Source organism: Phalangium opilio, unplaced genomic scaffold (assembly GCF_054372755.1).
Source record: "Phalangium opilio isolate 3A_F unplaced genomic scaffold, DU_Popi_V2 ptg000088l_1, whole genome shotgun sequence".
Taxonomy (NCBI): domain Eukaryota; kingdom Metazoa; phylum Arthropoda; class Arachnida; order Opiliones; family Phalangiidae; genus Phalangium; species Phalangium opilio.
Window position 1 is genome coordinate 3,189,433 of NW_028324193.1, and position 26,465 is coordinate 3,215,897.

The 26,465-nt window shown below is 36.8% G+C and overlaps 4 protein-coding genes and 1 non-coding gene across 8 annotated transcripts; 1 reads left to right on the forward strand and 4 right to left on the reverse strand.

The window, feature by feature from the left end:
- Positions 1–6,297: 6,297 nt before the first annotated feature.
- On the reverse strand, positions 6,298–8,151 carry LOC149649093 (uncharacterized). The gene is made up of 2 exons (XM_089849435.1): positions 6,698–8,151; positions 6,298–6,627 (listed from the first exon to the last, which is right to left on the reverse strand). The coding sequence occupies exons 1-2, from the start codon at positions 6,953–6,955 to the stop codon at positions 6,298–6,300; spliced, it is 588 nt and encodes a 195-aa protein (XP_089705561.1). The 5' UTR covers positions 6,956–8,151.
- A 163-nt stretch (positions 8,152–8,314) lies between these two features.
- LOC149649094 (uncharacterized) lies at positions 8,315–9,534 on the reverse strand. The gene is made up of 2 exons (XM_089849395.1): positions 9,369–9,534; positions 8,315–9,308 (listed from the first exon to the last, which is right to left on the reverse strand). Exons 1-2 carry the CDS (start codon positions 9,460–9,462, stop codon positions 8,950–8,952), a joined length of 453 nt encoding a protein of 150 aa, XP_089705521.1. The 5' UTR covers positions 9,463–9,534; the 3' UTR covers positions 8,315–8,949.
- A 134-nt stretch (positions 9,535–9,668) lies between these two features.
- On the reverse strand, positions 9,669–19,909 carry LOC149649095 (uncharacterized). 4 transcript variants are annotated; one of them, XM_089849520.1, is made up of 7 exons: positions 19,571–19,909; positions 16,678–16,897; positions 14,535–14,630; positions 14,410–14,475; positions 13,827–13,885; positions 13,469–13,678; positions 12,223–13,407 (listed from the first exon to the last, which is right to left on the reverse strand). In XM_089849520.1, the coding sequence occupies exons 2-7, from the start codon at positions 16,690–16,692 to the stop codon at positions 13,329–13,331; spliced, it is 525 nt and encodes a 174-aa protein (XP_089705646.1). In that variant the 5' UTR covers positions 16,693–16,897; positions 19,571–19,909; the 3' UTR covers positions 12,223–13,328. The 4 variants fall into 4 exon arrangements, with proteins under 4 accessions (XP_089705645.1, XP_089705646.1, XP_089705644.1 ...); XM_089849519.1 differs by lacking the exons at positions 12,223–13,407; positions 16,678–16,897 and adding an exon at positions 9,669–9,865; XM_089849518.1 differs by lacking the exon at positions 16,678–16,897.
- Positions 16,209–16,281, reverse strand: TRNAV-UAC (transfer RNA valine (anticodon UAC)). Its single transcript has one exon. It is a non-coding gene; the product is annotated as a tRNA-Val (tRNA).
- A 4,959-nt stretch (positions 19,910–24,868) lies between the features above and the next one.
- LOC149649097 (uncharacterized) lies at positions 24,869–25,532 on the forward strand. The gene is made up of 2 exons (XM_089849436.1): positions 24,869–25,049; positions 25,105–25,532. Exons 1-2 carry the CDS (start codon positions 24,869–24,871, stop codon positions 25,530–25,532), a joined length of 609 nt encoding a protein of 202 aa, XP_089705562.1.
- The last annotated feature ends 933 nt before the right edge of the window (positions 25,533–26,465 follow it).

The following is a 26,465-nucleotide window of genomic DNA, read 5'->3' on the forward strand; positions in this document are numbered from 1 at the left end:
ATTAAGGCAGAGTTTATGCAGTGCGTGACATATTTACTAAGAACTATTTCTATGATCTTTGAAGATAACTATAGTCTTAGTTTTACTTACGCCCGTTACATTTGAAAACCGCTTAGCTAATAACCCGTATTTTCCAGGGAAAAAACCTTTCCTTATTTTGCAAAAAATTGTGAAGTCTCTGCAGGAAGATGAAAAACAAATGTCAACAGTTTGCCAGACATCATCTGTTGAAGCCTATCACGCTGTAGTGATTCATTTTGCTCCTATGCATACGCATTATTCGTTTCATGGAATGGAAGCGCGGTAAATAATGAGAGCTACTAGGTTTTAATAAGAGCTTAATTGAAAAGGTTTTGTTCAGGTTAATTTTGGCGGCCCTTCACTATAATGAAAATTCTTCGAAGCTACAAGCCACTACTAAAGACGGTATTCGTAGGTAGAATATTTATATTCCCAAGGCGAAAGCCGGTGAATTTTCAGTTAGACCTATTATGGCTGCATCAACTTACAGTAAGCTAAGCTTGTGGCTGCTTAGTAGCTTAATGCATTAACGTAAGAATTTTTAGATTATGTAGAAAGATTAATGGCTCAAGTGATTGAGTATAGCGGAGCCGAAACCTACGATACAGGAACGGATCGGACTGCGAACGTGTTAGGCCCACAACCACAAACCTTGTGCCACAAACATGAACATCCCGATAAAGATTTTGCTATCGAATCTTACAGTAAACGACGGCGTTTTGAGGAAGAAAAATAGTTCTTTGTTTATGACAATGGCAAAACTAAAAATTTTTAAACAAAAGTCAATTTATTTATTTCTTATTTGAGGTCTAGGACTACTTAGTTTAAAAAGACTACTTCATAGCCTACCGTGTGTGAAATTATCAAGAAAAAAAAGACAACTGATAAGTACAAAATATAAAACCCCCTCGTCCAACTGACACAGCAGTGATCCTAGAAATCACTAGCGGGAACTAAGTTGTTCACTTTGTGACAGATGTCCAAAGACATAACTGCCAACCTGGTGTTGGTGGAGCGATTGTGTGCCAATAGTAGGGCGCCATATTACCGACGTAAAGTCAATATTTAGCAGTGTTAAAGAATTATAATAGGAGTTTAGTATACACGGTTGGAAGATTTTGTAGTGTGGTTGTAAAAAGCTAGTCTGTCATCAATAAAAACTCCAATGATCCGAATACAGCGAGTGGAATGAAGCTAGACACCATTAACTGTGTATGGGGAATACGAATTTCTCTAGATACAACATTTCGCACTTATTTTGACACCCAGTCCATCCCCTTATCCAAGTCATGTAGCACTAAAATGTTTTTCCATTAGACGTTTAGCAATTATTTCGCAAGATCGACTTAACAAGAGGATAATTGAGGTTTTAAAATTAGTTATAATTGTAATCGTACAAATCCACAATAAGCATCGGATGGAAATGTTTCCCGAATTTTTAATAAGACGCAACTAGGAATTGGGTAACGTAAACCACTTGGTAAGAATTGGTGAGTCCATCATACTCATTTAGTCTTACTGTAAGGTAATCGAAATTAAAATCTGACCTGTGAATTACTCCTTGTCGAGGTTCAGTGATTCTTCCAGGCCTCCGGTTTCAAAATTCCAAATACCACTGCCTAAGTTCTTCCACATCGAGACATCGTCTCTCAAATAAACGGCGCTGTGTAATACAGCTACCCTCTGTCCACTTGCTCATATTCCCTGCAGCAAGTTCATTCTTCGGCGGTAGCCATTACTTGGCAAAAGCCACAAATACACCTACAAAAATACATAGTTTTCAGGCTATGAGGATTAATACTAATTACATACATAGTTTTCAGGCTATGAGGATTAATACTAATTACATAAGTAGTCCGATCTCCTTGTGTAAAAGGTATGAATCATTCTAGCCTGAATCACTTTTCACCTATCCTCGTAATTATGAAAATCAAGTGTTATCGTACGTACCAGTCATTATTAAAAAGTCTCTCAATTCTCTCGTTATTTACTGCTGCAGCAAGCCTCCTTTCCCTTAAAACTTCTTCTGGCATCGAGTCAAAGCTTAGATTAAGCCCGTCTTCAGAATAAGAATCTGATGACAATGAAAAATATTCATCGTTTTCCGAGTCTGACATCATGGAAGAAGAAGTAGAAGGAATAGAAATGAGGTGTGCGATTCACACCCCATGCGAGAAGTCGGCCATACCCAGGTGGGGGTGAAAAAAAGGGGTACCGTGGTAAAATATTTGTGACGCAGCATGGCAAAAGAACTGTATGGCGCCCTCTTTCCTTAGGAAAAGAAATCCATTTTCATAATTACGTCATGAACAGCTGATTGCGTGATAATTGTCCAAATCTTCGAAAGTTTTACTTTAAGTTATCAACTTACGTTATGGGTTTAATTTCAAAAGATCATAATTATTATAAAAACAAAATAAAACAAAAATTTCAAAGGCAAAGCGGCGTGCTATTGAAACAGGTAAAATCTACTCTTAAGCCTTGCCTTATTTTTCTTAATATATTGATTTACTTTTTAGGTATTGGTTTTAATAAACAATTTTTAAAAGCAAATTTACGAGAAATACTTGCTAATGCATCTAACTTGCATAAGGTAACATACATCGGAAGACCGAAATTGGTTATTGTAAGTATATAGTTGAAGGAACATATCTGTGGACATCAACAAGTTATGGTCTGGTTGTTCTAAGTTTCAGGCATGTTGGTTATGTTTTGTCTAACATAATTAAATTATAACAGTGTTTGGGCGTTAATTTTGTTACTTTTCAAAATTACAGGATACTTTGGAAGAAATAAAGAAATTTAAAATTACTGATATATCAGAAGATGCAATTGACCAATTATCAGTTTTTTCTGATGAAATTGGACTTTTAGATAAGAAAGATTTTAATAAAAATAGACACGAACTCTTACTTAACAAAGAGTTTAAACAAGAAATAAGCAAATCATTCACACCCTTAGCAACGTTTAAGGAACTCAATCAAAATGACCAAAACGTTGTTACAACAGTGTTCTGTCAGCGCCTCTTCAATGAAATTCAATCGAACTACTTGGAAGCAGAAACAAAAAAACCTAGTATTGGTTCACAAAAGGCAAGCAAGTTTAGTCCAGAAGAGGATCCGAAGAAACGGTTGATATCCATCCATCAAATAGCTGGCTACGCTTTAAACAAATTATTTGGATTTTATGAGTGCCCAACTTTCTCGGCAAACTGCCTTGTAAATAAAAGCCAAGCCAAGAAAGAGTTTCACAAATGGACAATGAAACAAGACAGGGGTGGATCCCTTTTCCTGACAAATGAAGCATTTTCCTTTTTTAAGAAAGCATGTGATATTATTATGCCATTTGCAAATCCTGACATCAATTTAAAAACTAATGAACTAAGGAAATCTTTGATTATCGGGGATCTTCAAAAAAAATGATTCTTTAAATGAAATTTGGGACAATTTATGGGGAACCGAAGATGAAAATTCTCAAAGTGCCAAACTGAAGTGTTTTAACATAATAATTAATTGTCATTTAAAGGGGCTAACCAGACAGATTAAAAATGAATTCCAAATTGCCAAGAAAAACGGCTTAATTAGTAGTGGAATTAGAAAAGAACTAAAAGTTCTAACTCAAAATAAACCAAAAAATTCCAAAGAAAATTAAAAAATGTTTATTTTAAGATGAAATTAACTGATTACGAACAGTTATTCTCCTTTTAACTCGCTTTTCTTTTGTACAATTTCCATTTTTAGTTTTTGTCATTAAAGACTTCATCAGTTTTATCCTCTTTGTTGACTGTCCATATTGAAGAACGGTCGGGTTTTCACCGGAGCCACAAGACCCTCTTTGCCTACTAAAATAGTTCTCGAGCAAATCTTGGTTTAATTTCGCAGTTAAAACAAATGGAGCTCCTTTCTTGAGCAAAAACTTGACAATTTCAATAGTAGAGTATACTTAAATGAGAAAATTATATAAAGGTTATTCAATGTTAACTAGTTATATTGAAATATTCTTACCAGTAATTCTTATGCCCTCTAGCGTCTCTCTGCTCAGAAGCATTTTAGACTTATCAACACCTTCTTCAACAACCATTTCATCTACCTCTCGCTCCCATTCGTCTAAATAGCCCAGGAAATCAGTTACGAGCCACTGAAATTAATAATATTAAGATTTAAATCAAACACCATTTATATATTTGAATAATTTTTCTCATATACCTCAAACCTCCAATCATTTAAACTCTTAAACGGTGCTAAAGCTGGTTTCCTCTTTGTATGGAAAGATAATGTATTTGAAACATTTAGGATATCAAAAAACTGGTCAAAATATCGCAGAAATTTTACTGTCTCAGACGCTACATCTCCCACCAATTCCTCTACTGCATTGGCTGTGGTAGAGCTTAGAATTTGGGTAGCGGGCTTGACTTTCATACAACTGTATGCATTTGGGAAAATGTGATTGTACGTGAGCTTTGGTGCTAAACGTAGGAGCGAAGTCGAATCAATTTTGTAGGTGTCACTTATATGTTTCCATAAAATAAATTTCCCATTTTTTTGTAAATATCTAATTGGTCTAAAGGAGCCATCTTTTTGTTTCTTCAGTTTTCCACTATTGTTTAGGCCATTTTTCGCTGTCTTAACATTGTGGCATACATCAGAGACAAAAAATAGAGGCTCGTTGTTACTGAAAGGATTTGTTGTACGGTATCCAGTTGAGTGATTGTTTAGTTTTTGATCCACTGACGTACAAATTTTAATCAATTTCTCATTTGAAGCGGCTTTGTCACAAACCAATGCGAGAATTTTAAATCCCGCGCCTTGTAAATTCTCCACTGCTTCCCAAATTATGGAGTAAAGATCATCTGCATTTAAATTTCCACAAGGAAAAAAGGCGTATGGGTACTTAAAATTTGATGTTATTCCTCTGACCATCAGCTGAAGTACATGGTTGGCCATCAGCTGAGCCGTCAATTTGTTTTTCCATTTCAAATATTTTATTTCTAAATTCATTTAGATTCGTGACTCCAATTAGCTCCCCTGTATTATGTCGAAACACCAAATCTTGTTTAATTTGAATTTCATCAATTATTAAACTAAAGTATTTCTGGTGCTCTTCTACGTTTTCAATGTCAATTTTCTTTCTCATTTCCAAGAGAACGTCATCGGTAAATCCACTTTTAGAGTTTAAATCAATCGAGTAGTTATATAAAGTTCTTTGTGTAGGCAATACCAAAGCTTGGCGCATGGCCTCATAAGTGCTAGAAGATCGAGCTTAAATCGAGAGACACCACTGAATAATGGCTGGATGCCATTTCCTCGGCCTTGTTTTTTTCGTTTTAATTAATTTTAATTGTTCCCGCATCAGTAGTTTTTTAAACACTGAATTACTCTCAAAGGGATTTTTTAAAATTATATCTTCAAACACAGTACTTTCTTCTTCTGTCATGAAAATTCCGTTATTTTTGAAGCTCTGTTTAATTTTTAATTTTAATATTTCAATCGTTTTCATTAGGGCTTTATTTTTTTATTTACGACTACAATTTTTTCTTTGGCCTGTTCTTCAGTCATGTATAGTATGTTCATTTGTTTTTGCACACCTATTTTCTCTCGTCGTTTTCTGTTTTGTAAGATTTTCTTCTTTGTTTGGCAAAAATGGCAGAGCCTTGTGTATTTTCCAACAAATAATTTTAGGCATTGTACCGACCGAATCGATTGACTGGTGAAACATACGTATGAAGACTTTAAATATTTGTCTTTAAAATGTAAATATAATTCTCCAAGAATGCCATTGCACGTTTTCCATTTTTCAATCTCAAAGAAAATGTTTATCAAACTATTAAGAGACAAAATGGGGTTGTTGAAATCCACAGAACTTGAAGAAAATATTTCATGATCCAGAGAAATTATTGTATTACAAAAAAAAATTCTTGGTTGTAGACTCTGGGATATTTCGATATATAAATTATTATCTCCACTTTTTTTAAATCTTAAACATTTTAAAACCAGCCCATGGGATTTAGATTGTTTCATTATTTCGACAACCCACTCGAATGGATCTAAATGATTGAGCCAATATTCTAAAAATTCTTTGACCAACTTTTTTAGAGGGTGTAATAACGTTGTGGCATGGGTTGTGGTATGCTCATTTGTAACGGCTACTGCAGCACAAGCTTGGGATGTATTAAAAGTTTCAGAACTTTCGTTTATGATGAATGGTGATTTGAAATCTTGAAGTTCTTCAGTCACGACAGAAGTTGAAGCTATAACCCGGAGCGTGTTACTAATTCCATTAAAGGTTGGTGGCACTGGAGCCTGTTGTTCTGTAGTTAACTACATCAGTTTTAGCCTCGGTACTTTTAATATTTTCATTAACGATGAATGGTGTAGCTGTAGCCGGTTCAGTATCTTCATTTATGTTGAATGATGATTTTTCAATAATTCCATTATAGATGGGTGGTGATACGGAAGACTGTAGTTGGATAGAAACTTCATTAGATGAGGCTGTATTTTGCGGTCTTACAATATGTTCCTTGACAATGAATGGTGATATGCAAGCTTGTAGTTCTGTTGTAACTTCATTTGGGTTCGGTGGTGAGCCAAATACCTGGGGTTGTTCAATCTATTATGTAATATAGTGTGTATTAAATCTCTGATAAATAATTGAAATATGGGCTAGGATAAAATATTACGTGCTCAGTTTCCTTCATGGGATTTGGATGTTCTGCCGTTGGCCCTTTCCCGCCAACAAAATGTTTCGAGCACACATAGTGATGTGCTTTAACATCATAGTGTGTTGTTATATCTACTCTATTTATAGCTGTAATAAGCAAACACTGTTCGAGGTTTTTGAAAGGTTTTGGTACAGGATAGTATTTTATTCCGTCACCTAGCGATTTATTTGAGTTATCATAGCTTTTGCAGGATTTATAAACACAATACCTTCCCATTTTATAAACTTTATAGCTTAATTAGAGTAAAAACAGTTAAAGCCTTGGTTCTGGCATGGTTGTGTGGCAAGCGCGCAACCGAAAAGGCTTAACACAAATATTTTAGTTATCTAGATGGCCGCATCATGGTGCTATGAAGCTAGTTTGTAGTCACGTGTCAATTTTACCTCGCTGCGACCCCCATATTTTTACCCGCCCCATTCACGAGTTGGCATCAAACTGTGGGTAGAACTTCGATTCTCAATTCTATTCCTTGCTTCTTCTTCCATGCTGACATTTTAGTTCAAAATTTAATAAGACTATATCGCTCAGCCACTGACGGTCACGGTACTAAGGCCGCGCGAATCTGAATAAAATAAGCTTAACGCGGCGCGCGCGGAGACACTACACTCTTAAAACTATAGGGGAATGGAAGTACTCCATTCATGGAGTTTCAGTTTGTCCCAGATTTAACACAACGAGCGTAGTGTATTTACTCCCCATGAGAAATAAAATTATTCCCAAAATGGAGTCATGGCCATATTGAATTTTCTCATGTCCTAGCTAGGCGTTCTCCATTTACTCCATTTAAGTGGTTGGAATAACACTTTAAATAAGTAAAAACACCCCATTTTAAATCATTTAAGGAACAAATATATATCACATAAATGTTCTAAACCGATTATTCGTTTTAGGGCATGTTATTACTCTCCATGCGAAGTTATATTACTCCAGATGCGGTGTTGTACTATTCTCCTTACGGTATTATTTTACTCCATTTCTGGTATAGCAGTACTCCCTTAAGTATAGTTACTGTATTCCCCAAGCGGAGTCTCTGTATTCTCCAATCGGAGTCTCTGTATTCCCCAAGCAGAGTCTCTGTATTCTCCAATCGGAGTCTCTGTATTCAACAAGCGGAGTCTCTGTATTCCCCAACCGGAGTCTCTGTATTCCCCAAACGGAGTCTCAGTATTCCCCAAACAACCGGAGTCTCTGTATTCCCCAAGCGGAGTATCTGTATTGCCCAATCGGAGTCTCTGTATTGCCCAATCGGAGTCTCTGTATTCCCCAATCGGAGTCGCACTATTCCCCAAGCGGAGTCGCAGTATTCCCGAAGCGGAGTCGTAGTATTCCCCAATCGGAGTCGTAGTATTCCCCAATCGGAGTCGTAGTATTCCCCAATCGGAATCGCAGTATTCCCCAAACGGAGTCGCACTATTCCCCAAACGGAGTCGCACTATTCCCCAAGCGGAGTCGCACTATTCCCCAAGCGGAGTCGCAGTATTCCTGAATCGGAGTCGTAGTATTCCCTAATCGGAGTCGTAGTATTCCCCAATCGGAATCGCACTATTCCTCAAGCGGAGTCGCAGTATTCCTGAATCGGAGTCGTAGTATTCCCCAATCGGAGTCGCAGTATTCCCCAATCGGATTCGCAGTATTCCCCAAACGGAGTCGCACTATTCCCCAAGCGGAGTCGCAGTATTCCTGAATCGGAGTCGTTGTATTCCCCAATCGGAGTCGTAGTATTCCCCAATCGGAGTCGTAGTATTCCCCAATCGGAGTCGCAGTATTCCCCGAGCGGAGTCGCATTATTCCCCGAGCGGAGTCGCATTATTCCCCGAGCGGAGTCGCAGTATTCCCTAAGCGGAGTCGCTGTGCTCCCCATGCGGAGTTAATTTATTTCCCATCTTGAGTTAATTTACTCCCCATACGGTGTAATGCTATCCACAGATCGATGAGACGCATTTCACGATATAGGTGAACTAATACCCTTGGTTATGAATCATACCTGTACTTGATTGTGGTTTCATTGGAGCAGGTATAGTTTTCTTCCAGTTTCCCGCTAAAATTTGAATTCAAAAGGCATGAAAAACAGGGGGATAAAAATTAGACTGTAGCATATACAGGGCCCAAGACTACTATCATTTTTGAGACTATGTGATAAGTTACTGTAAATAATGTTTCTCGTGAAACTTCTAGCATCCGCTTAATAAATCGTTTTCTTTATTGAAATTTTACTTCATGGTAAATTTTGACAAAATTGTCTTAACTGCGTTTGTTCTTGGCTTGGTAACATTAAGCATCAAGTATTCATACACAGTTGAGGTTTTCAAAAGACCGTCCAAATACTTCAAATTAAATATACAGAAAGAGGAAAACCACGCTAAAATTGCTGATGACAACTCGTTTGCCACCAGTACTTTTACTCTATCAACGTGCAACTCGTACGTCTCACTACCTAAAATTGAGTTTTCGTATACCAATACTGGGTCGACGTCAATTTCGTCGGAATTTTCCGCCTTCAAAAACGTGCGGTTGTACTTTTCATTATACAAGCTTGGAATCAGTAAAAGTGATCCACTTATTCTTTTTTCTAAATAAATTGAACATGAGTTAATTTTTTCATCTTTGAAAATATTTTAATGTTGCTTACGTTTTTTCTCGCTTAAGTCACTTTCTTCGCTAATTTGGTTTTTGATAGTGTTTTTAAACTCTTTCGTTGAAGTTGGTGCCAGCCTCCAAATCATCTCTCCATACTTTTGGTGCTACTCAAGGAGTTCTTTGCGAACATCAATGTTTTTAATTCGTTGAAGTTCCAGAAAAAAACTGAAAATTCGCAAATTGTATTTTTGAAATCTAAACCAGTATGAGCACAAAAATAAATTTCTCAGGGTAGGGGTCTAAACTTTGGGATATAAATTAATTCCTAATGATGACGTGCGATTACTTGTTTAACGTCGCATAAGGCACGATACTCTTCTATAATGTCCATGACCGGAATACCCCGTTGCAGTTTTGAGGCACGATCTTCGAATGTTCTTGCCATTTTTGAATTAATTAGTTGGAGTCAATAATTCTTTTGTAAAGTTTTTCTTTCATGTGCTTTTTATGCTGCTCTAGGCTCTTTTCATCCTCAAATGATGTATTTACCTGCATTCAAAAAATACTTTAATTACAGTGATTTTCAATTACTTTTCACTTCAATTACGTAATGATAAAATATAAAGGAGAATGTTTTTACTCATCGTGACATAATAAATCATAACTAATTCTGATTTTTGCTACATTCTTTGACTTAGAAGAATCGACAGTCAAATGATGGCAAGAATGGGAGATGAGTGACTTCGCATTACCCTTACTATTCTTTCTTTTATGAATTAATGAAAACTTATCATTGGTATGAAGAAAATTCTAATCAAAGAAAGAGCAAAAAAGGTGTTCACAAAAAGTACCATTACATCATAATGGGTCGTTATTGTTTTTTCCTTAAATACGCGTTAAACGGACGGATGATCTAATTACGCCATGGTTCAATTGTTGGCATTAAACGAGTTTTTGAAATGCCGATTTAATTTTCAACATTTTCCTTGAGCCCCCAGTAATAACATTGCTGAACAATACCTTAAAACGGGTTACACGTCTGGCCTCTGGTTTTTTTAAGCTGTTTGCCCATAGCAACAGCTTTATACGGCGACCCCTGGAAGCAGGCTGGCTTGCTGGCAGGCAGGCAGGCTGGCTGTTTCGCGTTCGCGTTCATTTTCGTAAATCTGGGTGCACGGCAGTACACCCGCCAAGTTGTCGTGCACTACCAGCAATCCTTTACCCGAAACATTTCAGCCTCATTTTGACCCCCTCTTAACTCGGTACTGGGGAATAGTACACCACTCATATTTGCACCTCAAGGGCACAGTGTTAATCCTAGGAAGTCCTCCAACTTCCAGCTTTCTAACTCATTTGGTTTCTGTGATAATCCTATGTGAAAATGACACATTATGAGACTGACTGACTGACTGACTGACTGACACATCATCAAAACCTCTAGGGCATTTCCGGTGGTGCTAGAATGATGAAATTTGGCATACTTGTACCACTAAGCATACAAGCAAAGGGAAAAGTCCCAAAAGCGGGAGTTTCCCCCTTTTAGCCCCTGAAATGGGGGTTTAAAATTAGAGTCATCATCTAAACCTCTAGGGCATTTCCGGTGGTGCTAGAATGATGAAATTTGGCATACTTGTACCACTAAGCATACAAGCAAAGGGAAAAGTCCCAAAAGCGGGAGTTTCCCCCTGTTAGCCCCTGAAATGGGGGTTTAAAATTAGAGTCATCATCTTAACCTCTAGGGCACTTCCGGTGTTGCGGGAATGATAAAATTTGGCATACAAGTAGGACTTAGCATACAAAGAAAGGAAAAAGTCCCAAAAGCGGGAATTTTCCCCTATTAGCCCCTGAAATGGGGGTTTTATAATGTATATCCCCTCGTAATAGGACATTATAATTTAATTTTTTCGTCTTTTAATATTAATATTTTTTACTAATATGATTCTTTCGTATTATTGCAAAATTTATGTTTTTTACATAATGTTTTAGTAATTAAAGTTTTTACTCATTTCCTTTTCATTTCGTCTGAAATGGTTCTAAGCGTGTTTTGATTCATTTAGTTTTTCTTAAATCTATTCTGTTGATTAAAAGTGTTACTTGCCACAATATTGTGTTCTTCGAATAGAAATACGGTTAACAATTATCACAGCCTGAGAAAAAAAAAGAAAGTTGAATGCAAAAAGTTGAAAAAGGCAAAGCCAAGTAAAACTCTTGGATAGAACAAATAAAAATCTAAAAGTACAAATGTTTATTTCACTTCATAATCCTACTTCTATAAATCTACAAGAACATGCACGTACAAAAAGGAGTGAAATCTCACCAAAAACATTTTGTCCGGGGGGATTTAGTCTGGGGGGATTTTGGGTCACACCCTTTTAATATCTGTAAAAATATGCCAAGTTGTTTGGCCGTAAAAAAATTGAGATCTAAAATTCGGCCAAGTTATTATCTCCAGGTGAACCAAAATTTTATTCGACTTAAAACTTCTCAAGAATGTTTTTCTGACTTGGCCATTAGCATTCCAAACTTGCATCCTTCTTCTTTGCACCCGTGAAGGTTAATAACGGAAATTACAAGTTTAACCACAAAGGCTTATCAAGAATATTTAACCAATTTGATTAAATATTTTAATTTCGATCCATATCTGGAATTAAACGAATCCTTGATATGCAAATGGCCAAGTCAGAAAAACATTCTTGAGAAGTTTTAAGTCGCATAAAATTTTGGTTCACCTGGAGATAATAACTTGGCCGAATTTTAGATCTCACTTCTTTTTACGGCCAAACAACTTGGCATATTTTTACAGAGATGTTTTTGGTGAGATTTAAATTACGCGGCAGATCTTGCCGGAATTTCATTATCCACCGCACTAGCGACATCTAACTAAACTCGATCATATTTTCGACGAGAAAATGCGGTCTCTCGGAGGTATCGGGTTTCGAACTGAGGTCTACGGTGTGGGATGCGGAGACTCAACGTCTGAGCCACTACGATTGATGTTAAGCTATCGATATTTTTCCTATACTTTTCCACGCCTTGCTTATTGGTATCCCTAATTTGGGGTTTTGTTAAAGACAATATCACACTGCAAACAGCGTTAATATGCCTTGGGGCATATCTTGTTTACTATCTGGAACTTATCACTAGTTGAAGTACTAGCAGATATTTCCTCTTCGATTACATCAATCTCCTTTGACGGACTCTTCTGGGTGATATTTTCCAGTTCCACTTCGTTATTAGTAGTATCTTCATGCTCATCTTGAAGAAACGGATCAGGAGTTTTATCACCAGATTCGCTAGTGTCTCCCTTCTTTGCATCTTGTTCTCTGGCTTTCTTATCTTTCTCAAGCTGAGATTTTTGCAATTCTATTTGCTCCCTCGTTCTTCCGTAAAGTGCCTTGGCTTTTTGAACACTCTTATTTCCATGCATAATTTTTCTACTATTTTTGAATTTCTTTCTTATTAATGCAGTCTAGGTACCCTTACGATGAAATAATTATAATACTAATTAATTAAATATTGTAATTTAAAAGCCAGAGTCGATCAGGTCTACAAAAGTGTTTAAGCATAATAAAGAAATTATTAGGTAACTTTGTCAACAATATTTGAGGTAATTTATCACTATAAATCGATTAAAAATGGTTGTCTAACCATTTCATTTTCCCTTTAAATACATTGTAAGGATTCTAGTTTACATTACATGCACCAGTTTGTTTTTGAGCAATAAAAAAATACATTTGATGGCCAATGGGGGTTCAAGTGCTACGGAACCTATGTACAAGGTAAAGTTAAGTTTCTACTACACTATATCCATTGCAATTGAAGCCCACATGGGCATAATAGATTTTGTGCCGTCTTTCATTGTTCATCCCCACTACTTGGAAGATTGATTAACCCAAGATTTATTTTTAAAAGAATACTACAATTATGCCTCCATTCGAATTGTTTCAAACATTTCTGGTGCAACTCAATAGTTTACAACATATTACCCAAGTTTCAAACTTTAAATTTTATGTCAGCTCCTTACCACGTTTCCTAAGTATGAAAATTCATCAACAAGCTTCGCTGCCACGTGAGTGTGAGATGGTGGATAGCTAGACATAAAACATACTCGTTTCAACTTCGTTGTAACCATATTATCTGTCTTGTACTTACACTGAGTTATACTTGTTAATGAAATCATGGTAAAGGATATTCACAATTTCCCTATTAGTACGTCGCTTCTCCTTTTCCGTCGCGGAAACATATTTCTCTTTCTGAACTAAGACCATAGGGATGGCGGGGAGCTTGTATTCTAACGTAAATTTTGTTCTGCTTACAGTATTAATGTTCTCTAGGTTGAACATTTCAGTATGCATCACAACACTGTCAAGTAAAACAATCTTTTCATTCTCTTTAAATTTTCGTGAAACCATCATTATGTAATTAATATAATTGCTCTTCACCACATCGAAGTTTAAAAGCCTTGCGAAAGCTGTTTAATTAATCAAAATTATTTAGAGATAAGATTTACCCTGTCTCCTGTTTTTCGGTAAAAGGAAGAGCCGTAACTTCTGACATTTCTGTTTCATCCTATAAGAAATCCATGACCTTTAATAATCCATTTTATGACGCTGTCGGAACTTCAGGAAATTTGATGGACCATACAATTTAAGGCTGTACCCCTTTTAAAAACCTTATAGAAGTAGGGATAGGGCTCTAAAGGTTCGTATTTTCCAAGGAGTGACTCCCTTTGTAGTTTGTACTTAAGAATTAGTTTCATTTTCATTAATTAGTAAAGCTGCATGATTTCACTAATGGGTAGCCCCTCGAGTATTCTCAATGTTAAAGTATAATAGTCGAGTGTTGTTCTATTACATATATAGTATAATTCGTTTTCGTGAATATCCCATAACTAATCTGCGCAGTCCTCACGGATAGCTGAGTGGATATCCTCAACATAACGTGTAATTTCCTAAAGGTATTAAATTTTTAAACCGCGATAATAAAATATGATATATTGTTCCTAAATGTCCAAAGTGAATCACTGAATGGAAAAGCCCATCAGTTCCCAGTTTCTGAGAGCATATCTTTTGAAAAGAAGAGTGGCTTCTTACCATAATATCAATATCATTTTCAGATCTATTTTTTTTAGCAGCTGAAGGGCTGTCTTCTGATGGCGTCTATAAAATAGTTAGCTCTTAAACTCGACTCTGGGATTAATCTTCTCAAAAATTCAAACCGTGTTTATTTTTGGAATGACTTTAACAATCATTTTATCTTCGATTTTTGACAGATTAGTCAAGTCCACATCTTGATCGAATTCAGCGTCGTAAGCCTTAAATAAATATATAAAAACGTCTTGGTTTGGACCAAGGCCGAAAAAACAAACGATATGTGTGAGGTTTATCAATTGACTGAAGTATCAGATATTGAAATTTTTTCTAGTTATTTTTATACACTCAATCCTAAATCAATATTAAATTCAATCAACTGATTTTACTGTTAATCGACCTAGTCCCTCTAAATTAATTGAAAAAATTACATATCTACGCTTTTTCAAGAACAATTACATTTTCCGAAAACATTTTATCGTGAAATTAATTTATCATGTTGAGGATACAGTATTGAATATTTGAAATGTTCTACTGGATGTCTAAAAAAAGCAAGCGAACTTTGGCATAACTCGAATGGAAAATGTAAATATTTGATCGTGGATGCCAAACAAGGGTGTTGCGCGAATTTATACATTTAATTTCGTATATCGAAATGCTACATTTCTATTGTCGCCTCTTTGATGGTAAAGTTGCACTGGAACTTCCTTTTCCGTACTTAAGAATTTCTTGGTCATAACTCAGTCTATGGTAATATTGGCTGAGTGTGTTGCGACGGCTCAGATGACCCATACACTGAAACCACTGGTGATTATAAAATGCCATATATTTTGAAAATAGAGGAAGGGAGGGGGTGTCGGAGTTAAATGTGACCTTCTTGGCATAACTAGTAATGAATGATGTGTTTAACCATATTATTTCCGCGGGAAATGAATATAACAAGTCTGAGAAGTATTTCTGTTTATGTGATCTTTACCCTTTACCACACAGGATAAACTTTGTTGCTTTGTTTTAAGTAGACGACATTCACTCTAAACGACAGTCTTATCAACAACTTAAAACAGATTTAAACTTCTTTTGGTGCAAACTTGAAAATTTGTCAAGCCAGCAACAATTAAAACTATGTCGGTCAAGATGCTCACAAGTTAGTGAGCATCGACACGAAACCCTTCAAAATAATTAATTTCATGATAAAACGTTTTCGGAAAATGTAATTGTTCTTGAAAAAGCGTAGATATGTATTTTTTTCAATTAATTTAGAGGGACTAGGTCGATTAACAGTAAAATCAGTTGATTGAATTAAATATTATTAAGGATTGAGTGTATAAAAATAACTAGAAAAAATTTCAATATCTGAACTTCAGTCAATTGATAAACCTCACACATATCGTTTGTTTTTTCGGCCTTGGTCCAAACCAAGACGTTTTTATATAATATCTGTCGCTTCAGTCTTAATGTAATTAAATTTTGAGTAATTATGTTTTCTTTACCGCTTATTATTATGTCCAATTACGATGGTCAAAACATGCATCTAGCAGGGCCCGAACGCTGCACCTTCCGCGTGTTAGGCGGACGAGATAACCACTACACTACACATACCTGGTAATACTGAGATTCCTAAGAGATCTAGCTTATTATTATGTCCAATCACGATGGTCAAAACATGTATCTACCAGGGCTCGAACCCGGGACCTTCCGCATGTAAAGCGGACGTGATAACCACTACACAATGAATACTTGGTTATTCTGAGTTTTCGAAGAGATCTAGCTTATTATTGTGTCCAATAACGATAGTCAAGTCATGTACCTACCAGGGCTCGAACCTGGGACCTTCCGAGTGTAAAGCGGACGTGATAACCACTACACCATAGATACTTGGATATTTTGAGTTTTCGAAGAGCTCTAGCATTATTATTATGTCCAATCACGATGGTCGAAACAAGTACTTCTGTAATTAACTAAAATTAACATACTTAGACTTAATTGTTTCTGATTAGACTAGCCGATCGCACACCCTGAATACTTAATTGTTAAATTAAGAGTATTCCGAAAAGTAACTTCGCTCTAGTTTTTCAGTTAGAGGTGGTTAAATATCACGAAAAACCCCATGTTAATCTCCATAGGAAAATTGGTAAAAGCATGTGAATTTTGCTTTAACGTTACAAAAGAGTATCAAGTCATATCTACAAGGGCCTACCGGCCCTGTAGAATTCAGTTGTGATATAAACCAATCTGATTCTATAGTTCAGGATGTTAACTGCTTCTGCATACTCGTCTTAACAGCATTATATGCCTCCGGGCTAGAGAGCTGCATGGAACCGGTAAATATCATTTACCGTGGTAACCATCCAGAACGAGAATGGATGGTTTCCCTACTAATATATTCGGATCGGGAATGGATGGAAACAAGGGCAAAATAGTTTTGCACTACTCCTTGTGGTTTCCAATGTGCTAAGGTTGTACATCACCCAACAACGATCTAAGGCTTAGTCTATAAAGTGGATCGTATACACTATAAATTTACAAAGAGTGCCACATAAACTTGAGAATTCTCTGCCCAATTCAATACACGCGAAATACAGTGACCACGACACTATAAGGTGCCATTTATAGTTTAGCATACATTTTTCCTCTTTCCGTAAATCGTAGAAAATCAACACAACCAGAAATAAACCCTTACAGTAACTAATTTCAGAATTTCGTTTGCACAAAAACCAAATCCATGAACTTTCTGGTCTATTGAAGATGTTCCCGATGTCTATGTAATTTGTATAGTAACCCCACCGTCACGAATGGTCTTCCAGAGGGAAGGCTGTCTATATATGTCTGTAAACGCGAACTGCCACTGTAGTACGACCGATGGAAGACAGGGACAATATATACTCATACGGATCTATAAAAAATGCGAAATTATTTTTTTCTATAACGAGCTTAAAAATGATCCTTTACTTCTACAAACTCTTATAAGTCATGTTTCATAATTCCATTTAGAACCCGAGCTTTATACTGAACTTCAAAACCGTCCTCGTGCCACGATTTATGAACTATCAATCAAAGCTGTTACTTTTACCGGTCCGCTTTACGATTTCAAACGATTTCAATATCCACGGAGTCTCGTGCACTGCCTTTTCGCATGCATTATACTAACAAACTATCCAACTGGGTAAGAGCGCATTACTCCGTTGGTTGTTACGTAACCACACGGAGTAAAAACTAATATGGAATGGAAGTGGTTAAATTGATATACACATTAGTTTAGAAATGGTTAGTAAACGGATATAACCTATTTTCTATGGAAGATCCTAAAATTCCAAAAAGATTTTTGATGGGCTTTACCATAGAGTAATGGCAGCTCTCTGCCTTTGAATGTACTTGACTCTATATGGCAAGATAACATCGGTGCCAATACTATTCATCTCACATATTTCGTTCTTGCCTAGGTAGCTAGCAGTTCTATAGCCCATACCTCTTACTTTAGCACACGAGATTCACGGCTATTATAGCTGTCAATCAGTCTACTGTAAGTTTTCGTGCCAAATTCTCAGAAAATATATTTTGGGTAGTGACTCATGGTCATGCTACTTGGGGACAGAGAGCTACTAGGGGTCCTTCAGTCCAGGCTGCAGGCCGGTTTTCTAAAGTTGTTGAGCGTCCTTGTTTTTACTACTATTCCCGTTCAAAAACAAGTATTGCAGTGGTAATTTTGGGCCAAACCAAGACGCTCAAGGGTTATATTTTTCTAACATAAAGGCCCGTTTTCAATCAAGCTTTTTTGATCAAAAACGCAAGCTTTTGCTTGAAAAATCACAGCGAAACGCAAAAGCAAAATATTTAGCCGTTTTCAATCGCGCTTGGGCTGAAGCTTTAAGCTTGATAGGCGCCGCTTTTGCTTGAATGTTTGTTCAAGCAGATATCTATCCTCCGTAGATATTTGCGTTAACTTTTTGCTTTCAAGCGCGATGGAGGATGACGTCACAGTTTAGTGTCCGATAGAAATTCTCCATTTTTCATGCCTCTGAGTTTGTTTTGACCGTTCGACTCTGAGATTTTTAGTTTTATATTTTACATTGAATAACTTTTAACAATTATGCTATTATTGAAAATGGCAAAAAAAATAAATAATAAAGAAATGCTACGGATAGAAAGATAGGCAGCTAAAAAAGGTGGCGCTGTTAAAAATTGGTTAGAGATAAAGACCGAGGCTTAGCATACGCCGTCTTTTCGAGGTGACCGCCATATTTGTTTATAGTTTTAGGGGTGAAAATGCTTTGGTACCCGCCCGCTATCACGTGATATCGGTAACCGCACGCTTTAAAAGCTTTGCGCGACCAGTTTGAAAACGGTTAGTAGTTTTGCAGTTTGTTTTTTTCTCATGCGGTAGCGCGCTGATTGAAAATAACCCTTTTTTGCCACCTCAATCGTAAGCAAAAAGCGTAAACTTTTTGCTTGATTGAAAACGAGGCTTAACGCATCGGCTTTCCCCAGTTTCCAGAAATGTCCAGAATCTGGTAATTTTTAATTTTTACCCCTTTCTGGATAGAAATAATTACATATTTCATTTATAATATTTAATTTTGATAGTGGTTTAATTCTATTGTTGATTTCAGTAATCGTTGAAAATGGAACAACGTTTCTTAATTAAGAAAAGGGAATGATTGGTATTTGGAAACCACTGATCGGTAACGGATGGGGAAATGATGAAATATATGGGGAGAATAGGTAAAAAAATATAAACAAGTGCTATAGAAATGGAAACATTTGAAATTGAAATGCAGCTCTCTATTCCGGTTTATACCAGGTCCCCAAATATATATACATCATAAGTACATCAGATAATTTCCATTAGTATGACGCTACCTATACTTCGTAATGCTTGAAACTTACTGAGAGATAGTTTGAGAACGACGCGAGAATTGACTACATTCGGCTAACGTTGCACCCCATCTTACTATTTAGTCTGTACTAAGCCTTTGACAGCGCCTCACCAAGGGTCGCTTTAAGAGAATCTACGGCGTTTCACTTACGTCACTTCATGACAAGCTCTCAGTAACCACTGACAAACTTATGGAACATATCAGTAAATAAGCATGCAATTAAAAATGTAAAATGATGATGTTAAATTTTGAGTTAATATGTGAAATAATCGATATTTTTGAAACCTTACCTGAAATATAAAATGTTCATCTCTAATATGCGAGAAGGAAGAGTCCAATAGCAAAGCCTCTTTTAAATTTAATAACGTTGGGTTATTGCCCGTTATTTTCAGCTTTCTTTTACTCTCGCCACAGCATATTGAACATGTAATATTTGAGCTCATATTCGCACAAAACATGTACCGTTGTAAACGCGAAAACCGTATTCCGACGATTTTTCCCTAATACGCTTTGAAAACAGTATTTACCGTACGACACCGTTTCACTGTCACTGAGAAAGTAAAATAGTTCTAGCAAAGAAAAGAAAGACTGGGTTCGTCGAAGGCCAGGGGTTCTAGGAATTTTGGGGTTAAGCCCCCCCCCCCATAAGAGCCGGTCTGTATAGTGTTGCAATAACGAGCGTAACATTTTGGCGCGAAGACTTTCTCTTTTAGTTGTGCGTACCGCTCAACAGTGACATTGACAGGTAGAAGGTACGCCTTCCCAACAACGTGCTAGGCTTGGTAGCGAAAACTCCTAAGATATTTTTCGAGGAGTCGGACAGGCATACCAAGTTGAAAAATCATTAACCGAAAATTTACAGAAAATCATTTGCGTTTGCACTTTAGACCAATACCACTAATTTTAATTTCAATATTTCTGAAAGATTAGACACATATCTTAATATCCTTCCCTTCTACAGTGGTCAGTGAACGCGAAGTATCCTATATTTTAATGTTAGAAAACGCAGCGCCGAAGATGGTTAAGGACAAGAGCACTTTTGCATTCTTTAGACATGAATCGGTCCTCTAAACTTCCCAGAGCTATTTTTTATTAGAGACGGACTCAAGTTTTTGGTTAAAATTATGAACTAACTTTAATATTTTTGGATTAATTATGAATTGTGTTAGGCTGTATAAGTGCGCGAAATGCGTGTTCTTTGCCAAAAAATTTACCCTCGTTATTTCTCATCTTAAAAGCAAACATGAACATGAACCAAATTTTTCTGTGACTTGTGGTGTAAATAATTGTGGTAAATGCTTCAAAAACGCCGAAAGTTACCGAAAACACGTTTATCGACACCATAGAAATGTTATTGATGAAACGGCCGAATCAGATTTATCTGTTACTGATCAAAATGACTGGCTTTATGAGGAGACGGACATTCAAGAACAATCAGTAGAAGATAGGAATGATGAACCTGAATTTAATTTGAAGCCCCTAGAGTTAAGAGAAAGGATAGTGAAACTTCTACTGAAGTACAGGGAAAAACATTTGCTCCCGAGAAGTGTAATTGAGAATTTGACTAATGATCTCTTCGATTTATATAATAATTTGTTAGAGATGCAAAGTTCAAAAATAAAAGTGTGCTGCGTGCGAACAATATTGAGCTCTCGGAAAATGATTTATTAAAATCAAACAAAGATGTTCGAGACACCTTTTTAAGCGTTAATTCAAGCTACAAAATATCATCGTATTGCACGTCTGAATTAAAAATGGTCCAACCATTGCAGTATACATTCACGGAGAGCCTAGAAAATGCTAAACCTAGTCATTTTCATTATATTCCTATTTTGAAAGTATTGGAGAACATCTATGAACAAAGTGATGAAATACGACGACATATTAACACCAACAGTATCCCTAATGAATTAATTGCCCATTTAAAACAAGGTGAAATGTCAACTGAGATCATTTTGAATAATGACTTAGATTCTGAAACAGTTCAACTTCAACTATACGAAGATGAGTTTGAAGCTGTTAATCCCCTGGGGTCCAAAAGGGGGAAGCAAAAGGTGATTGGTTGCTATTTTTCCCTTCTAAATCGCAAAAATCAATATCGGACAAAATTAAGCGATATTCATCTGGTATTTCTTGCTAAATCAGTCGATGTGGATCGATACGGATGGCACGAAGTATTTCGCCCTTTATTTTTGATTTAGATAAATTAGCTACAGAAGGAATTTATGCCAAAAGACAAGAAAGCTATATCCGGGGATTCGCGAGTATTTTTTCTGGCGATAATTTAGGTTTGCACAAACTAGCTGGCTTCAATACTTGTTTTAACTCTGGTAGAATTTGCCGTTTTTGCATGATTGACAGTGAAGACATTGGCAAAAAACTATCAGAGTCTGAGGTTGATCTAAGAACAATGGAAAGACATCGATACCACCAACTAGCCTGCCTAACCTTACATACTAAAAATGAATAAAATTTCATTTACTCCTATGTAACACCATTAAGGGAATCTAAATGGTGTGAAACAAAATTATACACCATTCTGACTTTCATTTTACACCATTTCGGGAATAAAATGAAGCATTTACTCCATTCGCATTCCCTTTTTAAAGATCCAAAAAAAGGAATAAAATTGCATTTACTCCTATGTAACACCATTAAGGGAATCTAAATGGTGTGAAACAAAATTATACACCATTCTGACTTTCATTTTACACCATTTCTGGAATAAAATGGAGCATTTACTTCATTCGTATTCCCTTTTAAAAGATCCTAAAAAGGAATAAAATTACATTTACTCCTCTGTAACACCATCTAGGGAATCTGAAAGGTGTGAAAAGTAAATATACACCATTCGAACTTGAATTTTACACCATTTCGGGAATAAAACGAAGCCTTTACTCCATCACTACTCCGTTATTTCTTAGAGTGTAACAGGCGTCACGTGAGCGATATCTAGAGAGAAAATTTCTCCTTACTACGTCATCAAACGAAACAAAATTTTAACTAGGTGTTTTCCAAACAGTATACTTTGATTGCAATTTTATAAATTGCTACGAAACCAATTAAAAAAGTAAACATATCATAATAAACTAGATTTTTCATGGATCTGTATCGCATTTTTAGTTTGTGGGTGACAAAAATTATGTCACCAACACTTTAATCATAAATTTAAAAAAATTCTTAAAATTGTTTTTATATTGACAAATCAATCAAAAGTACAGTGCTCGCTTGTTTTCCTACAATGACGTCAAGACACGTCACGCGATTTTCATCATTTGCCAGGAAGTGAACACAAAACGTGAATATACCAAATTTTCGACCATGGAGTAATATTACAGCTTCAAAATAAATTTAAAAAAAATATTCTTGGGCCTGTTCAATAACCAATAAATCATTTCACGGGTTATCGAAAGCACCCTCCTATCTCTGTGCCTCGCAACTCTGGTGTTTGAATTATGAGTGTTCTTGAACCCACCGATTTTTTTCGTTTCCATTTAAATTGGAAATTGGAGTGGAAACCCTAACTAATGTTGCTCAAATTAATGACGGGAGAAATGTAGTATTATTGCAAACTGCATTGGCCATAACAAAAAATCCGTCCAACAAAAATGAAGGTTTAGCTAGAATCCTCCTTGATGGGGGTAGTCAACAAAGTTTCATAAATGAAAGCTTGTCCAGAAAATTGGAGTTACCCGTGGTGGATGAGTTTTGGAAATCAAAAGCTCGTAGAGAAAAAATGCCGTAGGGTCAAGGTTATTTTAGAAAATCAAAAATGCAACACCAAGAAATCAGAGGTGATATTAACCGAGATCCCCTTTATGTAATTCGGTTACAACAATTAACAGCGAAGAGCTGATTAGAGCCATGAAAAGCAAAGGTCTCCATATGATTCTACGGGATGGAAAAATGAAAATTCAGAAATAGACATTTTGATATAGGGGATTTGTATTGGACAATTTGTACCACCAACCTAGAAAGATTAAGTCCCTCTTTGGTCGCTATGGAAACCACGTTTGGATGGGCATTGCAGGGACCCACGAAATTAGGAAAAAACGAAGTGACTTCGGGGGTAGTAATGTTCGCTGGGATAAAAGAATTAAACGCGACAGTACAACATTTCTGGGAACTAGAAGGAATAGGCATAAAAAGTAAGGAAGTCACAGAAAATTTGGATGACGCCACTGTAGAAACTTTTCTGAAAGATATAGAGTTCAAAAATGGAAGGTGGATAAAGAACGGCTCCATGACAACAAAAACGTTGCCCGAAAAAGATTAATGGGGCTGATAAGAAAATTTCAGAAAGATCCCGTGTACTATAGGGAATACAAAAACGTCATAAACGACCAATTAGAAAACAATATTGTAGAAATTGTCCCAGAAAAAGAAAAAGAGTTAAAGAAACCTGGAACCTTTCACATGCCCCAGAGAAAACGTCTCTACCACCAAACTAAGAGTGGTACTAGATGGATCCTCCCATGCTACAAACTGCCCTTCGTTAAACGATTGTCTAGCACCCGGGCCAAACCTCAATCCCGATCTTCTTCTCTTACTACTGAGATTTCGAAAAAATGAAATTGCGATTGTCGCGGATATTAAGCAAGCATATTTGCAAGTTTCCTTAAACAAAAATGACAAAGACGCTGTAAGATTCTTGTGGGTGAAAGAGAAGAACGGGGTTATAGAGCCTGTTCAATAACCAATAAATCATTTCACGGGTTATCGAAAGCACCCTCCTATCTCTGTGCCTCGCAACTCTGGTGTTTGAATTATGAGTGTTCTTGAACCCACCGATTTTTTTCGTTTCCATTTAAATTGGAAATTGGAGTGGAAACCCTAACTAATGTTGCTCAAATTAATGACGGGAGAAATGTAGTATTATTGCAAACTGCATTGGCCATAACAAAAAATCCGTCCAACAAAAATGAAGGTTTAGCTAGAATCCTCCTTGATGGGGGTAGTCAACAAAGTTTCATAAATGAAAGCTTGTCCAGAAAATTGGAGTTACCCGTGGTGGATGAGTTTTGGAAATCAAAAGCTCGTAGAGAAAAAATGCCGTAGGGTCAAGGTTATTTTAGAAAATCAAAAATGCAACACCAAGAAATCAGAGGTGATATTAACCGAGATCCCCTTTATGTAATTCGGTTACAACAATTAACAGCGAAGAGCTGATTAGAGCCATGAAAAGCAAAGGTCTCCATATGATTCTACGGGATGGAAAAATGAAAATTCAGAAATAGACATTTTGATATAGGGGATTTGTATTGGACAATTTGTACCACCAACCTAGAAAGATTAAGTCCCTCTTTGGTCGCTATGGAAACCACGTTTGGATGGGCATTGCAGGGACCCACGAAATTAGGAAAAAACGAAGTGACTTCGGGGGTAGTAATGTTCGCTGGGATAAAAGAATTAAACGCGACAGTACAACATTTCTGGGAACTAGAAGGAATAGGCATAAAAAGTAAGGAAGTCACAGAAAATTTGGATGACGCCACTGTAGAAACTTTTCTGAAAGATATAGAGTTCAAAAATGGAAGGTGGATAAAGAACGGCTCCATGACAACAAAAACGTTGCCCGAAAAAGATTAATGGGGCTGATAAGAAAATTTCAGAAAGATCCCGTGTACTATAGGGAATACAAAAACGTCATAAACGACCAATTAGAAAACAATATTGTAGAAATTGTCCCAGAAAAAGAAAAAGAGTTAAAGAAACCTGGAACCTTTCACATGCCCCAGAGAAAACGTCTCTACCACCAAACTAAGAGTGGTACTAGATGGATCCTCCCATGCTACAAACTGCCCTTCGTTAAACGATTGTCTAGCACCCGGGCCAAACCTCAATCCCGATCTTCTTCTCTTACTACTGAGATTTCGAAAAAATGAAATTGCGATTGTCGCGGATATTAAGCAAGCATATTTGCAAGTTTCCTTAAACAAAAATGACAAAGACGCTGTAAGATTCTTGTGGGTGAAAGAGAAGAACGGGGTTATAGAGCCAAGCGAACACGTTACACTTAGAATGACTAGAGTACCCTTTAGGGTGACAAGCTCCCCCTTCCTTTTAGCGTGCACAATAAAGCACCACTTGCAAACTAATAGTCAGGTTAACCAGTTAGTAGCAGAAAAATTGAACAACGACTTGTACGTCGATGATCTCACAACTGGGGAGGGTACCGTAAAAGGGGCTTTTGACCTCTCGCTGGGCGCGGCAAACACATTCAAAATAGCAGGCATGGAGTTCCGTAAATAGAATACAAACTCTGAGAATTTAAGAAAGTTATGGGAGGATTACTCAAAACACAACGAAGCGGAAAAATTTGAAACCCAATCAAGTGATAGCGAGTCAAAAGTGCTCGGTAAGAAATGGGATCCAAAGTCTGACACTTTTTCTTACGACTTGACAAACTTAATAAAAGCGGCAGGTGACCTAAAGCAAACAAAACGCCACGCCTTGAGCTTGGTTTCGCAAATTTTTGATCCTATCGGCCTTTTGGCTGCGTTCACTATACGCGCTAAGATGCTCTTGCAAAAAGTTTGGGAGTCCAACGTAGGGTGGGATGAAAATCTTAAGGCCTGGGTTCTAGAATTACTCTCTCTGCATGAAATAAAAATAAACCGCTATTACTTTTGTCAAGCAACTGGCAAAGTTAAAAATATAGAATTGCATTGCTTTTGTGACGCTTCCCCAAAGGCTTACGCCACCGCAATATATGTTAGGTTTATAACTGAGGAAAATAAAATAGAGACTGCACTGGTCACAGCTAAATCTAGGGTTGCACATCTGAAATTCGGGAAATCGAAAAGCAAGAAATCCAAAGTAGGGCCTCCTAGCATAAAAACAAATACCAGGGTTGGCACGCTGGTATCCAGTCCGGTTTTATCCATCTGGATTAGAGAGTAAGGATGACGGTATAGAACAGGTTTTACCCCCCTTCCTTCCCCCCAACACGTCACGTGAAAGTGTTGGAGGGGGGGATGAGATTGGGGGGGGGGGGAATTGATGACGTCACGTGATGGTGTTGGCGGGAAATTTGAATTTATTTTTAGTGTAGTGGTATGACGTCACAGCTAATTTTTGATGACGTCAAGTGGCTGGTACCTGTAGGGATAGGCTTATGCTAGGCTTATGCTATGGTAGATCCTGAAAAACATAGGCTTATGCTAGGTTATTCTAGGCTTATTA